Source organism: Strix aluco, chromosome 2, assembly GCF_031877795.1.
Source record: "Strix aluco isolate bStrAlu1 chromosome 2, bStrAlu1.hap1, whole genome shotgun sequence".
In the NCBI taxonomy this organism is placed as follows: Eukaryota; Metazoa; Chordata; class Aves; order Strigiformes; family Strigidae; genus Strix; species Strix aluco.
The window spans coordinates 135,612,444-135,630,400 of NC_133932.1; the positions used below are offsets into that span (position 1 = coordinate 135,612,444).

General features: G+C 45.0%; 1 protein-coding gene across 6 annotated transcripts in view; it reads right to left on the bottom strand.

Moving 5' to 3' along the window:
• The window catches only part of GDPD5 (glycerophosphodiester phosphodiesterase domain containing 5), a 177,713-nt gene that overhangs the window by 41,585 nt on the left and 118,171 nt on the right, over nt 1-17,957 (bottom strand). For all 6 annotated transcript variants that reach the window (XM_074816509.1, XM_074816511.1, XM_074816510.1 and 3 more), the window contains 4 exons: nt 11,620-11,723; nt 4,561-4,654; nt 3,860-3,919; nt 484-582 (listed from right to left, as the gene is read on the bottom strand). In XM_074816509.1, the coding sequence (XP_074672610.1) occupies nt 484-582; nt 3,860-3,919; nt 4,561-4,654; nt 11,620-11,723 (357 nt within the window). The remainder of the gene's footprint in view (nt 1-483; nt 583-3,859; nt 3,920-4,560; nt 4,655-11,619; nt 11,724-17,957) is intronic.

Genomic DNA, 17,957 nt, shown 5'->3' on the forward strand with positions numbered 1-17,957 from the left:
ACTATAAGTATTTCTTAAAAGAGGACTAGAACACAGAAAGTTGTGTTCTTTTTTAGATATATATAAGTTTATGTGCAATGTAAAAACAAACCCAGAGTACTCCCATAGGAATGGGAAGAGCATGATGCTGCAGGCCTGGACACCAACAACCAGAGCACTGCTAGCCAAACTAAGAGGAGGAATTGCCCTCTCCCTCCAGCAACTATGAGTCACACCCAGCCTCAGTATTTTCCACCTCGAATGCTGCAGCCAAGTCCTGGTGAGTTTAAAGCAAAGAGCCCAGGAGATGGAGGCAAAGCGATTTAGTGGCCTTGAACTCCACATGGGAGTTTTGCTGCAAATATTCTCATTGCCAAGATTTCAATATTGGGAGTGACAAACATCAAGATGGGGTTTTATATAGTAGGAAGGCACAAAGTTCATGACATGTAGCAGCACTGGCCCCTTTCCCCCCCCAGAGAAGCACCCTTGAAGACAACTTACTTGAAGTGAAATAAATACCATCTCCCATTCGTCGTCCCAAAGCTGTGCTATTGATGACATGGTCACCACGGTAGTTATCAAGGTTGTCATCAGGCCAATCTGCAACAAATATGAGAGTATTTACATACTAGACCCTATCATTATCATATAAGTTTCACAGGTTGGGAAATGGAGAGAGAGAAAACTTTCGTACATAATAAAAGGCCTAAACCAACTAGACTTAGGGCCCACAAGAAAAGAGGTTGGACTCATGTGTTGTCCCAGCATAACCTCCCCTTTTCCACCACTGGAGATACAACACTGGGCTAAATAGTCCCAGAGGGCACATCTCATGGATGATCTCTCACTTTCTTCACACAATGGCCAATGGTATGGAAAAATCAGGTGATTTGCTTTGCCAAACTGGATCAAAATCAGCTTAAATAGAGATTGGGTTCTGCCAGCCAACTTCAGGAGGTGATCCTGGACTCTGCTGGCCCTGCTGCAACAGCCTGTGACGCACCAGGGTGGACTTTGCTCAGTTTGACTGTCCAACACTTCTGTTCAGACATGAACCTTGAACACACCCAACAGACAACGAACATTGCACTTCATAAAGGATGAACATGCATGCAAACAAGGCTGTGAGTGCCCATCGCTAAGCAATCATCTTGACATGGTTCAAGCACAACTTTGTGCATGGATGTGACTTCTCCTGGGTCTGAAACAGCAACAATCATGCAGTCAGCATCCAAGCCATGTTGACAGAGCAGTTGTAACAGATATCATGACTTGAGAAGGGGCTCTGGATGACACAGCGGCTGAACTGAGACTGCAGACCAAGACCCAGTCCATCAGCGACCTCCTCCCAGAGTCCCTCTCCTCCACGTGGAAGCACGCAGAAGTCTGAGCAAAGCAGTCAAAAAGAACACATCACCTCCATTCCAAAGGTTAAAAGTTCAAACCGTCACAAACTGCCATAGAAATAACTCCAGTTTTAAAGACTAAAATCTGGGCTGTCTATCAAAAAAATAATTCAACATCCTCCGCCTCTCCGTCTGGTATCTCAATCTCTGGTGTTCCGCATGCCTGATGGATTCAAAGGATGCTGCTGCTCTATTCCTCCATCTCACATACTGTCTAAATCTAAAAATTTGTGTGAAAGACTTGGAGAGAAAAGTCCAACTGATACATAGCAATGAACTGATCATCTAGGATGCACAGGGTATCTTGACTGATTTCAGATTTACTTAATACCCAAGACAAGCAAATAAAAAACCCATATTCCCAACATTTACAGAAATCACTTTTGTACATAATGACATGATTTCTCTTTCTAGTTTAGCCTCAGTTCCCACCTGCTGTTCCTCTCCTAGATGCCCACAGACAGACTTGCCAACAGCACAAGAGGAGTCCATAGGACAGCAGTGACTTACCCTGAGCCTCCAATTTTTCAAGGAACATGAACAAAGCACATGGGGCAGCAGAAGAGGCCAAGTGATCCAGCTGCCCCAGCTTGAAGAGGATCTCTGAGCCAAGAGGTTGCATTCAAACCACCTGCTAACCTTAACAAAGCCATTTCTGCACATCCAAGGAAGGATGGGCTTTGCTTGCCTAAAAGACACCCTCCCAGTGACCTATAGTGACGAGCTACACTATTTCAAGAGACTTCCTTATTAAGGACTCTGAACTAATAGAGGACAAAGCAATGCATGTAGACAACTGCCCTTTGACATTGGGCCTTGCACGCAGTAGTCATTCTGCTGTCCCATCCTATGGTGAGACCTCTGGGCTGCCTGCCAGAGTGTAACACCAGCACACAACAAGGATTGAATCGCCTTTTCATCCATTTTATACACCCCCCCCCCCCTCAATCTCAACTTCAAATTCAGCAGCAACTGAAGACTTTGTCAACTAGATTTCTTCAGTGCAGCCCTAATTCCCCTTGATGTCACTGCCCTGTGCAGCACAGAGGTGTCAGGACACAAGCGTATCTCCATTCCACCATGTCCTCCTCCCATCAGCTCCAATTTATTGCTTATGCATCTCCAACTTGACTTACAATCCTCAGCTCTTTTTGCAGGATTATGGGAGAAAATTGGATGGAATCGTGCGGTTTGCACATACCAGCCTTTCCCAGATGCTTTAATCTATACTTGAAGGTAATTCAGCACAGTTGCAGAGAATAATATTAACTTATTCCAGTCTCTTACCACAACCTCCTTATAAAGTTGAGGGAGGGGTAGGGAAGGGAAGAGAGGGAGCAATACATCTGAGTTGTAATGAAAGGTGGACTTTTTTGGAAGAAGGAAAGGAAGGGTGGGTTTCTGTAGGCAAGAACTAACTGATCTCCACCAACACATTCCTCTTCTGGACTTACTCATCCAAACCCACCAGCCACCTGGAGCATGTCTGAAAAATACCATTTCCCCAATGAAGAAACATATGTTAGACTTAAGAATCAACAATTTATTTTCCAGCAGTAGTCAGACAGTCCCTGCCCCCTCGTTGCATTGCATCCCCTCCTCCCGAGGAAGCATAGTTTTTATCATTTCTAGGAGTAAAAAAAAAAATTTAAAAAAGAGTGTGGGGACATCTGTGCTCTCCCCATCCTGAGGGGTGGTACATCTGTTCAGGCTCTGATCCTGCAAGACCTTGTCACATGCAGAGCAACCAATTTCAGGAGGAGCTGTGTATCAGCAGATTCAGGACTGGTCCCTTAATTACCTATTAGCAGATTGCCAGTTACAATTGAATCCTGCCAAGCCATTTTCTTTGGCACTGTCTCTCCCTGCAGCTTGCCACATACTCTTCCTATCCCCTTCTGCGCTCTGAACACCAGATCTGCATCTTTTCTTGTATTTCACAGCAATTTTTCAAACTGCTTTACATACAAATCAGGACATCCTTGGGTTCCAGCAAACCACAACCTGCACTTTGCACCCCCCCAGTTTTAACACCTACATCTTCTCCCGAGGCTTTTCCAGTCAGCTCCTCCAAGCACATCCTGAATGGCTTCACATCTGCTCAGCCCCTCCTCCCGGGCTGGGTTCAGCACAGAAAGGAGCACCAGAGAGCTTCATAACGGAGTACCACACTGAGCTGAGGCTAAACTCAGGCTGCTTTAATGACCCGGTGTTTCTCAGTCTCCAGAAGTGGGCCTTTTGTCAACAGACACCCCAAAGCATTTCACCAAAGTCTTCGTCCCCAGGCTTTGGCTGCCTCTACTGTGCAATTTGCTCAGTCCTCTAAGATGAGGACACATGAACCACAGACATCTACAATTTATGCTCTTCCCAAAAAGCCCATGACAGCGAGTGCCACATACACCACCTGCTCCTTAGAGTCCTGTTTTATTGATATCTTGCTCACTTCCAAGCTGAGAAAAGCCATTTACCTTGTGAAGCCAGTGCAGGTTCATTTGCTGTCCCACAGCTATGTGACATAGTGCTAGTATCTGGGAGGAAGAAATCAAAGAGTCAGACACAGGCACATCACAACCTTGTAAGTGTTTGAACATGCAGAAACACACCACCATCCAAAAAGATAACCAAACAGGCCAGGGCACAAATCAGGGCTGACATGAGGATGGTCCAGCAGGCACCACCTAGCTCAGTTGTACAAACAGATCCCCGCCAGAGCCAAGGATGTGGAGGGAAAGGCTTTGACCTCTAAGAGGCAGGGAGTTGAGAGTCTGTCCACGGCCCAGGACTGCAGGAAGCAGTGCCGACGTGGGGCCAGGTACCAGCATGCTACCTGAATGGACACCAACTTGAAAGTCTCAGCACCCTGGGATGGAGGGGAAACAACTTGCACTTGTGACTAGCAGATACACCGAAGTGGAAGCTGGGCCATACTAAGCAGAACAAGAGCTGTATTTCAACTCAGGCCAAGTGCATCAGGGTCTGTCTTTGCTCTTGATCATCTGAGGTCAAAAACCATGCATTTTTCACTTTCAATTTATTTTAGACAAGGCTGAAAGAGGGAGAGAGGAATCACCTCTAAAAGGAAAATTGCTCAAGTCGTAGGTGGACTGCAAAGTTCATGCCCTAAACCAAATGCACAAACCTCTAGGAAATGGCGTTTTATTCTACTCACCAATAACACTGTAATGTATGTAAAGCCAGCAGCAGTTGTTACAAGTATTGGAATGGACCAGTCACTCCAATAACCCATTCGGTTATATAAGAACCTGAAAGATAAGAGTGAAGTACAGATTAAGAAGAGATTCAACACCACAGCAACTTCACTGAGATTAGACAAAACTTTAGAAAATGGGTCTTTCTGTTCCCACTGTACAGACAAGAGATAGGCAGCTAAAAGCACAAGTCAAACAAAACCGTGTTTGTGCATTGATCCCTCATGGGAAATTAATTCTGCAAAGACGAATTGGACAATTATGTCTAACAGCAACAACGTTACATTGGGAGAAAAAAATATCATACAGGACCAGGGCTTGAGTTTCCTGAAAAAATATTCCCCACAAACAAGAGAAAAGTATCCCCAGATGTGGTGGTGTTTGTCTAAACAATAGATCCAGTGTTGTCCCACATGTTCATAGTCTAATAATTGCAGTATAGAGATAGCATCAAGGACAGAAAATGACTGTTGTTGTGCATAGCTGTGTTATATCATACAATCATAGACTGGTTTGGGTTGGAAGGGACCTTAAAGATCATCTAGTTCCACCCCCCTGTCATGGGCAGGGATACTTTCTACTAGCCCAGGTTGCCCAAAGCCCCATCCAACCTGGCCTTGAACCCTTCCAGGGAGGGGGCAGCCACAGCTTCTCTGGGCAACCTGTGCCAGGGCCTCACCACTCTCATAGTGAAGAATTTCTTCCTTAAATGTAAATATATCCTATATACTCAAGGCGCAAACTCTTTACAGAGGGACAAGGCGATGGAAGAAATTGCATCTTCTGTACCTATCGGAGATGGTGTCTCTTATTCCAGTGGGCTGTAGAGAAGATCCAATCCTGCAAGAATGAAGACTGTCAGGAATTGGGCTCAGGACTTCCCAAAATGGGTCTCTGGCTGGCTATAGGAACTGCATTCTTTTGACCGTCTCATCTTCAACTAACTGAAGGGTTGGATCTGCTCAGCCCAAAAGATGCCTGGAGGAGTTTTTTGATCAGTGGGTTTCCTTCTCCTGCTCCTTCCATTTACCTTAAAGCTCTAAGAGATGGGCCGTTCAAAGGCTCTGTGATCCAACCTTGGCAAGAGGCAGCAGCAATGACCTGATGCTCTGGAGGATCAGAGCTAGGACTGAAACAGGGTTAGAGTAGTACTGAGGTATAGATGACATCCTACAGGTACATCTCCAAAGCGTATACCTCCAAAACAGCTTGTTTGGTTCCTCTAGGCCACCACTCACCAGTGAATTTCCCAGTTTCTCTGCACACATGCAGAACAGTTGCCACCTTGTCAAGACTTAGCAGCACAAAAGCACAGAAGCCAAGTATTTTTCCTATAGTCACAGCGCTGCTCTAGGAACAGAGAAACCCATGTTCATGCCCTGCCTTAGCTTTTGGGCTTGCAGTGCTCTTCCCCCACTACCTCTCCAACCAACAGGCAAAGAGGTAGGCTCCATCCTCTTGCTGAAGCTGATTTTTGTTCCCGCCTCTATTCATCCAGGTATCCTCCCCACTTTCAGTTATCAAGCTTTCCAAGCCTGTATTTCCGAAGGCAGATTCAGCTCAGCATCCTGCCTCATGACTTTCACAAAGCCAATGGGCAATGAAAGCTTTATGAACAGGAGCACTAGGCAAAGCAGACTTATTCACAGCAGCAGCACTGTCCCTTGTGCCTAAACATTGGGACTCAAATGTCAAATTTACATTTAAATAGGAATATACTTCCCAGTGAAACTGTCCTAGAGTTGGACAAGAGTTATTAAAGTTGGGTTAAGAGGCACTAAAGCACATTACAGCAAAGCCACAGCAAGACACAAGGTAGACTCAGTCAACTATTTTCCCTGGCCAGAAATACAGAAGGGCACCCAAGCCCCACCACACCGGGAGAGGGGCAACCAAATCCCAGAACCTTTCTTGCAACTCCTGAGAGTTCAAGCCTGATCTGGATTAAAACTTTTTCCAGTGAATTTTCAGAAAAAAACATCACTAGGTTGACTTGGATTGAGTCTAACTTTATCTCCATGCAAATCCTCTAGTACAGCAAGGACAAGGTGGTTATGGGGTGGGTGATGCAGCAGGACTGCTCACAGATGCCCAGCAGAAACACGAGCCCTGGAGCAGTGCCTGGCTGCTGTGATCTCCTGTGCACCTCAACACAAGGACTGCATGAAGCCCATCCTGACTTGCTAATCTCAGGACTGAGTCCTGCTGAAGAGGAGCAACCAGGTTCAGAACACACCTGAGTGGAGACTCCAGATCTCACTGTATTAAAGGATCCCAGAACACAGTAGATGTTGGGCTTTCCCAACATCTGACAATGTGGTGCTCAGGTTGAATGGTCCCACTAGCCTTCCTCAACTCTACTCATCAGCTCATTCAATGAACTGGCCAAGGTAAACACCCAGTGTTTCTACTGGGTTTTTGGTTACAACAGACATAAATGCTGCATGCAAGCAGGTCAAAGACTCAACCTCTTCCCCACCACTCGAATCCAGCATCATTTGTCAGCCACAAACTCTGGTCTGGCAACTGCCCCATCTATTCCATCCAGGAGAAAAGCTCCCACTTAGAATCTGGAGAGCAAATCTCTGGTCTCAAACAAACACGACCCATGTCCAGGTACTGCTTAAGGATTCAAAGACCCATAACAAAAGGGATATGGAGGGATTCAGACATGCTGTTAGTAAAAAAAGAGGGAAGAAAGAAAAGAGGGCTCCTCTGAAGTCTTTGCTTATACCACCACCAAGAGCTTTCTTAGCTCAGCTTCAGTACACAAGTTTTTGCTCTGATGTCCCTTCAAGTAGCCCCCTGATAGTGTCAGGTCTTCACTTGATGTGCAAATAACTGTTTTAAAATGCTGTTTCTATGGTAGTTATGAACCAGATGAGCCTTCTCCACAACTAAGAAAAAATTTGCCACAGACTTGCATTTATAGTCCTGCTCCAGAGGGAACACAGCCAGGTTCACAAATTACAGCATTTCCCACATCCTTCATTAACCAATGGTGAGCTTTCTGTTGCAGTACATAACTTGCAGACTAGAGATCTGAAGTATAATGCAATTAAGTGTAGACACAAAAAGGGAAATGCCTGAAGCAATAAATTAAAAAATATTTACTTAAATTTAAGAGGCACAAAGCCCTTTCACTGACAAGGACCTCACTGCATATTCAGTCTCACAGTAAAAGGTTAAAAGCCTGCAGCAATACATGCTAGGCCATAATTTTTCCTTGTCTTTCTAAAGCCTGTTTCAATTCCAGAATAGTCCCTTAAGCCTTTACAAGTTTAAAGGCCAAAACCCCACCTTTATGTAGTTAAACCCTATCACTGCCACAATTTAATTAGGTCAGTGTGGTTTTACACAGATAGGCGAATCCCCTGTTGGAGCCCAAACTTGCTACCTGAACTGCAGGTAGCATTTGCTATGCTCATCTGTAGGTTTCTGCTTACCTCTGAAGCCACTTCTGGTAGCTGCTCAGTATCATTTAGCAAAGCTCTGCACATCTGGGTTAAGAAACTAAGAACATCGTAAAGAATTCAGGTTCTAAGTACCATTTTGGCCAAAAGAACAAAGAGAAGGATTGCAGCGCATTGTAAAGACTTCTTATTCTAGTTGAAACTACATCAGCATGCTAATAACCTTGCCAAGAAGGACCTGGGGCTACAGAGGACTTGAGGTCGAGTGAGCCAACGCGGCACCACCGCTGTAAGTCAAACTGTGGCATTAAGAGAGTGTTGCCAGCAGATCGAGGGAAGTCGCTCTCCCCCTTCTGCTCCACACTGGTGAGGTTGCACCAGCACCACAGTGCCCTGATTTGGGCCTCCGTTCAAGGAGGATGTGTAAGGGGTCCAATGCAGAACTACCAAACCAAGATGGTGAGGTACCTGGGGAAGGGTTTACTAGGAAAGCTTGAGGAAGCTGGGCTTATTCAGTCTCAGAGACGAGTCTATGAGATGATCTAACTGCTGCCTATGCTGTCTGACACAGTTATGAAGATGAGGAAATCAAACTCTTCAAGAGGGACAGACACTGTCACAAGGGGAAATGGCCCTCAGAGGTTTGGGTTGGAAAGTCTTCTCTCAGAGCATGGTGCAATGCTGGAATAAGTCCCAGAGACATGGGGAAGTCTTCATCCTTGGGGTTGTCAACCTGGTTTACTGCTGGCAATAGTCCTCCTCCGAGGGGCTGGTTGGGCAGATGCTTCCAGTCTTCACCTGCTGTGGTAGAACAGGTCAAAGTAGTTCAATGTGGTCGGCTACATGTGACTTGAGGAAGAAGACTTCACAAGCATGAGTTTTGGAGGGTGGGCGCAAGCTCAGCAGCTCATCACACCAATGTGACCACAATTCTTTGTCCCAGTTCCTCCAGGGAGGCCCTGCCAGTAGCTTGGTGCACTAAGGTCCTGTGCCAAGACAGTGTTTGCCCCAAAGAGTCCTTCCTCTAGTCTGAGAGAGGTCACGGCTTGCACATATATCAGTGGAGCAGAGAGGGAGGCAACAGGAACAAGTATCAAAGAAATATTGTCCACCAAAGGTAGCAGCCTTACGACTCCGCCAAGGTAGCCACCTGAAATATTTTTTATCTTTAGGGGAAATCTGTCACCTCCAGGATCTACCCAAGACTCCTCCCAGGCATCTCCTGGTATCTTCTGACTCTGCTTTAGGGACCTGAGATCTCAGGTAGCAGGCCCACACTCCAAGGCAGTTACCAGAGATATTGTTTCTCTTTTGGTGAAAGTTCTCACCTCCAGGATCCACCCAGAGCTACTCCCAGGCATCTCCTAGTCTCTTCTGACCTTCATTTTAGGGACATGAGATCCTGGGTAGCAGTCCTAGACTCCTCCAAGGAAGATACCCGAGATGTGTTTTCTCCTGTAAAGGAAGATTTTTGCTCCAGGATCCACCCGAGACTCCTCCCAAGCATGTCCTGGAGTCTTTTGACTTCTGCTTTAGGGAGGCCTAATCCTGGGTAGCAGCCCCAGACTCCCAATATTGCCCTCCCAACAGTGCCCAGAAGTAATAGCCACTAAGGAACAGCAAAAATGGGGTTTTCTAAGAGACAGGACCCCACTGTATCTTGTCAGCAACAGGCTCACAGCCCCGTTGGGACCAAAATGATGGTTTCATCTCCTTTCCACCTCATCTGGCTGAAAACTGTTCTCTTTTAATGGAGCCCACGCATCTGCGCTGCGAGGGAAGAGAGCCAGGTTCGGCCTGAACGGACCCAGTGGAAATTGTTTCCTCTCTGCCTGGAACCGGCATGGCTGTAATTAAAGCCTCACCCCATGTTATCATCCTCCCTTCCAGGCTTTCCGCAGCATTTCAGGCTGTTTTCCAGAAACCCTGCCGTTCTCCTCAACCTCTAGTGCCAGTGCACGGAGCAGGGATCTAATTGGGGTTACAGCACATACAAAGCACTGACCCATTTTCAGCGCTGAATGGCAGCGCTTGAACAGATGTAGCCCTGTTATTTTGCATCCAGAGAGCCTCTTCCACAACTGTTGTGCACAAGAGGGCTTGCTTTTCCAGTGCTGTCAATCCAGAAGCACTTCTAGCACCCTGGGCACACTGGGTTGCATGGCAGGGGAAGGGGCTTTGATCTGCAGGTGACACTTGTGAGCTTTTTAAAGCATCCAGAGCAGACCTGCACATTTCCTCCCATTCCTGTATGAATATTCGAGAACCCAAAGTGTTGCAGCACTGCAGCTGCAATGCCATTCACAGCATTTCCAGGGCTTTGCCTCATCTCTCCGTGATTATTTTTTTTTAGCCCTTTCTCAACTTTGAGTTAAGACAGATTTGGCTTTGCACTGGAGCAGACTAGGAGTACTCACATCCTTTACTGAAGGTATATCCTGAAAAAAAGAGGAGTTCCAAAATACCTTTAAAAAGATACCTTTTTCATGCTAATATTATAAACAAGAAACAATGGTTATGGTTTGGGTTCTCAGAGCATGGGTCTGAGCAAAGAGAAAAACCACACTCCTGGGAGGAGACAGTTCACGTCATGAAGTTAGTAAACACTCTCCCTCACACAACCTCAGCATCTAAAGCAGGTGATTTGAGGGATCAACTACCCACTGCATTTTAAAATACAGTTCACATATTATCTCTGACAAGAAGATGATGTCAAAGCAGTTTGGTTAGAAGAGAGCCCAAGGTACTGTCAAAATGTTTTAAGATTCTGCTGATAGTAAAAGGCAGAATAATTTCCAGCACTGGCAGGAGCTGGCAACACCCCAAACTCCCCAGCACATCCCACTGGAAAGCTTGTTTTCAACTCCTTTCAACTTTGCAAAATTTTCCACACCCATGTCTGCTTCAGGCTGATTTTTTGTCATTTATATTCTGTGGAATGTTGCAGCCAAATTGCTCAGCCACTTCCAACACCAGCCAACCATAGAAACAAACAAACAAAACACAACCAGAAAGCTTCTACATGATCTCAGCACCATCTTTGTTTTCTCATGCTGTTCACCAGGGAACACACCTACCCCAAGCTCCATTACAGCCATGCAATGGAGATGTGAGGACACATTACATCTATCAGTGAAGACAGTCTCTTTAACGAAGTAACAAGCGATAGGACAAGAGGGAATGGCCTCAAGCTGCGCCAGGGCAGGGTCAGACTGGCTCTTAGGAAGGATTTCTTTCCAGAAGGGGTTGTTGGGTGTTGGAATGGGCTGCCCAGGGCAGGGGGGGAGTCCCCATCCCTGGAGGGGTTTAAGAGTCGCATTGACATAACACTTAGGGATATGGTGGAGTTGGGAACAGTCAGTGTGAGGTTAATAGTTGGACTGGAGGATCTTCAAGGTCTTTTCCAACCTCGATGATTCTGTGACAGACAGAAGCAGCTCTCCTTCAGTCTTCACCTCCCACCTTGTTTCCCCTTTACTATCATTAGCAAGTCCATCTGAAGGACCCAAATGCATCCAACCCAGCATCAAACAGCTCTTAGGGGTGTATGATGGCCGTCAAATTTGGTAACGGTTTGCCCCTCCACAACGGGGAAGCTCTACTCACCAGTTGATTTCATTGTAGTCATTGTGAACTTCCCACCAGAAGTAAAACCAGATCAGGGTCAGGAAGAAGGACGAGGTGAGGATGAGGAACCAGAGACGCTCCCACTGCAGATGGAAAGACAAGTCAGCGTTAATACCATCGCATTCTAGGACCAGTGCCTCATCCTGTCCCACATCTCATCTAGAAGCTGCTGATATTGGATGAAGCAGACATTTCCAAGGGCAGATTTCAGACCTTTCTCCCCTGGGGGAGGTGGGAGATGCAACCCTGGTCCCCAGCTCTGAGCAGAGGGGTCATTTATGTAGATCCACCTTGTGCAGGGCTGGGACAGCATTTCTCCAGCTCTCAAGGCATGTGCAATGAGGAAGCATTTCTGGTTACAGAGCTGAGTTTTTGTTTGGTTGGAGTTTTGGGGTTTTTGTTGGTGGGTTGTTTTGGGTGTTGTTTTTTTTTTTTAAGTTTTTTTGAGACAATTGTTTAATTAACTTTTCCATTCACATGCAAGAGATGCAACTTGGCATCTTACTCTCCCATGGGTTCAACCTAAATGACTGAGTAGTAATCACACAGCAAAGACTACACAGCAGGTTAGGGATGATACTACTACACAGACATATGAGCGCTTACTCCTTCCCCCAGGGCACTCAGATCCTGCTGAGCCAAACCACCCATCCGCAACATTTATTCCCACCACCACCACACATGAAAATGTTTTGCAAATAATATGGCAAGAGGAGAGACCACACCAGCATCGGATGAAAGAGTTTTGATGAATGTTTCAAATAATACCCACACCCCCCCTAAAAAAAAAAATATCCTTAAAACATCTGTTCAGTGCCCTGCTCCAATAGTATGGGTTAAATCCTAAACCACAAGGACATCCATGAAGAGAACAGTGTGGCAAGAAAACTGTCCCTAATCAGCACCATTTCCACATGCTCCTTGTTGGTTTTACTCTGCAGGCATTAAATAATCCACACATGTTTCCATTTCATCCAGTCTGTTTGGAACAAAATACTGAAATAAATCCTTTATGGAAAATATTCAAATGAATCCTCTCTTCACAGAATGACCAAGAAGGGATGAAAATTAAAAAAAGTGTATGAGCAACTCTACTACTATAATTTCCTTCTAGACGCTGAGCACAACATTAATCTCCTTTGAAAATGCCCTTTTCTCTAGTGAACTGTCTCATGGCTTTTCAATTATGCAAAATAACTTAACAATATAAACACTGTTTTGGTGATGAAAGAAACACTACTATTCTTTGCCTTCCCTTTCCATCTTAAGGGCTGAAGCTATTTACTTAACTGTGTATTGATTATTTTCCATCATGCATCACCCTGGATACCAATCTTGTGATACAGTTATTCCTTGTATGCTCCATCTTATTAAAAGTGCCAAAAAAAAAAAGCAATAAAAAGGGTTGGAATTATTTAATTTTTGCTGTGCCAAAAATTATGTTTTCTGCTAGACATTCCCAGTTCTTGGCTGGGGTTATGGTTAAAACATTTTTTTCAACTCAGCTTCCATCAAACCCCTGTAGCAGCAGGTACCTAAGTCCCATGAGGGGTTTTGTGTTCCAGATAAATGGGGCAAAAGGGACCAGAAAGAGGTACAAAGGGATTTCCGCAGTGCAACTACTGAGTATATTCAAAACCACATGGCAAAACTGCTCTGCCATGAGTTTAGAGACTATAATCTCTCCACTTCATGCACATATCTGCACCTACATGCACAGGGGAGATCCTGGAGGGAAAGCACTGAGGCTGGAATAGGGGTTTTCCCCCAAAACACCCCACCTTTGGTAGCAGGATGCCAGCCACAGCATCTATGTCAGCTCCGTAGCCAACACCAGCCTTCCCCAGTCCCAAACGCAGCAGCAAGGCCACAACATCTCTCCACGATGAACCTCCTCCACACCAACCACTGCTGCACAACCAAGCCAATGCTTTCCATCCAAGAAGTTTCAGATTAAAATCCACCCACGGAACATCTGGGTTATATAAACACCCAAACCAAAACCCACTCACACCTTCACTCCATCCCACCAAAATTCCCCCAGAGGAAGCGATTGCTAACCCTTTCAGAAGACTATGACTATTTTCTTCTGGCTGCCTTCCAGTCTGCAGATCTCCGAGCTTTCAAACCTCACTTTCCCTATCGTTTCCTGGTCTTTTTCCTCTCCATTTGGGTCTAACACCTTCTTGCACCTATCAGCAACACTGCTGAATCCGTTAACTGGACAGGTTCTTGCAAGGCAAGTGAGGTTTAAAGTATCTCAAGTGCTGAGGACCAACATTGCTACAAAAAAAAAAAATAACACTCCAGCTCTTTAAAGGTCATTATGGGATAAGCTTGGCCAGTATTTATGCACTGGATGATACTGATTTGATAAGCAGGCCAATGAAAAAGTTTCAAAACACGTTTGGGTGCTTTTCTTATTTTTTTTTTCCCCTCATTTACATGCAAGTAGCATAGCTTGTGTCAAGCTCTCCAAAAGCTATTTTTGGTTTGTCCTTGATGGTGCACTTGCCAGGTAGATTTGCCTGGCTGATTTTGTGAAACCCCAAATTCTTCAAGGGTTGAGATAGTCCAGTGAGTTCTGGGTGGGTTTTCAGAAGAAAAAGGAACATCTTCCCAGCACCACTGATGCTATTCAGCACAAACTGAACAAGAACCTGAACCTAGATGAATCTGACCTACATGCACAACATATTGGATTTAGCCTGGGTCCCGTACAACCTCCTTCCAACAGTCCCTCATCAGAAGAGCTTTACAGGTCCCTACTTTTCAAGCTCCCGCATGCTTTAAAGCAAGGTGAAATCTGCAACATGCAACAGCTTCGAGCCTCTACTGCCAAAAATAAAGACTTAAAATCATTTCATCCTGATCACTCAATTACAGCCACAAGTAGGTGGAGGAAACAGTGCCACTTCACCTACAGAAACTCAGGCAGAACCACTAGACAGTTTGAAGGTGCTTGAAAAAGCATCCGTATTTTCAGCTCCATGAGATTTTATAAGAATGTCAGCACTGACATTTTTGGCAGTTGTTCTAGAAAACCTTCTCCTCCCCTCTTCCCTTTCAGTTTCTCTCTCTTCACACTGGGATAAGACAGACATGCTCACTAGTTACCAATTACATGCACTAAGCTTAAACATGCTCAGCTTGTCATGCTCGGTCTTGTCCTGCAAATGAACTTGACCAAACACATTTGCATTAGCACCTTCATTCCTATCAGGATCCATTTTGGATGTAGCTCACCATTTTGTCCTGCTTTCTGTACTCTGGTTCACATCACTAAAGGGCTTTGGGTGAAACTCAACCACAAGATGCACTCCAGGAGTGAACCCAATGCACCTCAACTACCAATGGGCGCTCAGTCCACAAGACCAGATTAGAGCTAGCCCTAAGTGACCACACCACCGCTTCCAAAATGTTTGGACCATGGATGTCAGGATCTCAGCACCAACCACCTCCTTCCACAAACCTCTTCTCTTGGGCTACACTACTCGTTAATACAGACATAGCCATGATGTCTTCCAGAATGGAAGAGAACAGTATTAACCTTGTTATACCAATATTTAATTTTAAAGGAAAGCAATAAATGAAGAGTCACCTTTTTCCTCCAGTTAAATGACCAGACAGGACACATATCATGCGCTCAGTTAACCTCAAAAAAACCCACCTGCAATACGGAGGAAGTCTTTGCAGAGGACACCCACTGAGATGGTCACAGCCCAAAGAAGGATGGAGAAACTATCAACTAAAATAAGAAAACTGACTTTGAAGTGAGAATATTAAAAAGAGTCAGGCACAGGTTGAAGATTTTGCACTGCAGAAGCACTTTCAAAAGCGGGCATCTTACACATGTCACTGTGCTTGTGATCTCAGGCCTACTGTGGGGCCACTTCTAGCAATGGGAATAAGATTTCTTACTCCAAGAGTATCTAGACATAGTCAGAAGAGCCCCAAAAGGAAATGAAAACTGAGACATGTTACCACGTTGCAGTTGGTTAGTGATTTTTAAAATTTGTTTACATCACAGAATCCTTAAAAAAACCAAAAAAATCTTCTCTTCATCCACATTTTCCACCACTTTTGTGCATCTCTAATCCCAACCCTATGTCAGGTGGGAGCATAACCAACTCCAAAGTAAGGGACGATGGCAAAAAAAGAAATTAAAGCAATTTGCCACGGAAAGAGCCAGTTTGTGATTCAACTGTGAAATTAGCTCAATGTGTTTCACCTGCACTTGTGCTGCAAGTTTTAATCTTACTTGCTTGAAACAGCCCTGAAATTCATAGTGCAGAAGCAATTTTCCAATCTGGGGATTCATTTTGGTTAACTGAAGTCTTCACCAGCCTCTTTTGCTGCAAATCCCCAACCCAGATGGTCTCAGCATTATTTACCACCTGGCACCGGTGGCACAGGAAAGCAGAGATGCTCAGGAAGATAATTTTATTTCCTGTAAGATCTGTAGGAGATATTACGAAGTTCATCTACATACACACTCCCACCTACCCCTCCTACAAGGACTATTTCAATTTAGTCAAACTTGCTATATTAGAAGCGATGAGATTTCTCACCATTTCTACATTCTAGCTGATCACACATGCACTGGAAGACATCTCTTAGTATGATACCATTTGTAAACCAAAGAAATTCTTCAACCAACAAATCCATGCTTTTTAAAAAGTTTCTTTAGAGAAGGTTCCCTGGCTGTCACTAGGAAAGTGATCCTCTGCCAAAACTAGCCACATCCAGAGCTAACGCACATTTGTCTCCCACAGTTACTCCCTGCTGAATTACAGGGTCAACAACTCAACGCTGTGCCGTTGTAGAGAAGCCAGAACCATACCAATTTGAAAATTTACTTGAACCTTTAACAAGCCTTTAGATCACCAAGTTCACCATCATCTTCCCAAAGAGGAGATCAGCACAGCATCAGAATCTAAATAGAGTGTGATTTAGACTTAGAACAGAGAAGGAACATTCATCTTAAGATCTTAATATCAAGATTGACTATGGTGAGACTCCAGTGATCAGAAGTGACTATCACTGCATTTACATGTGCCTGTCTTCCTGAGGTTTAAATATTTTTATAATTAAGCTGGGTCTATCAGAAAGCATGTCCCAGGCTCTGACTGGGGCATACGGGCAAAGCAGAGGGGTACAACATGTGAGACCACATTAAATTGCTTATTTACCACCACATGTATTCCTAAAGATCACTGAAATGCTGTGCAATGAGCTAAGCTGCCCCCCTCGCTCTTTCTTTGCACCCAGCTAGAGGAGGAGAAGGCAGCTGCATTTTCAGAAGGGACAGTACACTCTTAGCTCAAGACCTGCTCCATTAAAGCCAAGAAAAGCTGGATCTAGATCCAGCTGATTTGCTGGCAGCCTATGGATGAAGCAGAGCATAAACATTTTGCTTCACTGAAGCTGCTGGAGTCACCCCAGTTGACACCAGTCCTGAAACGCCCTTCTTCACCTGCAGTGGTTGCTGGAGACCTCTGTCAGCTCATCCCAAGTGAGCAGCAGGATTTGCATCCTTGAGATGCACCTACATCTCCTCGCCTTGGGATAAAACTGCAGCAACCCCTCTAAAGCAAACCCCCCACCTCCAGCATCCTCTCTGGCACCCAGAAGTAACAAAGCATTTCAAAATGAACTGGAAAGTGAGAAGCCTGCTTTGAACTGTGAATGGGTAAGAGGAAATGCCAGTGCTGGATGGATTAAGGCTCCATTCCTACACGGATTAGCTCATTGCAAACAACAGCCCAATCAATCAATCAATGTGGGCGAAGCTGGGTCCCTTCCAACTTGTGCATCCCTAGAAGCTTTCTGGTGAAGGAAGTCAAATGCCGCTGCTAGCTTGCCCCAGTTTATACCAGTATAGCTAATTATGGCAGCTCACAGATGGAAACAGACTTTTTTACAGTCCCCCTTTTGATTCACATCCAACTGTGAGGATTGCACCAGTGCTCACATCAAACCCTATGTGGCAGTAGGCCCCCAAAGCTGTCACAGAGCAGCTGAAACCACAGCAAGCAAGATTTCACCTAAAGGGCCTTAAATATAGAGGTGAGGTTGTGGTTGCTTGGAAGTGAGAAGAGGCACAAAGATTTCTTTCCCTGATCAAAAGATAGTCTCTTTAAAAGACTAAAAGCCAGAAAACATTAACAACTTTACACTAAGCCACCACTGAAACCAAATGAAAACTTCTTCCCCAAAACAGCAGGTTGCTAAGTCAGATGAGCACAAGTGGGGTACCATAATTTTCTTTCTCACAACACCCCATGAAAACCTTTCACAGAGAGCATAAGGGGGAT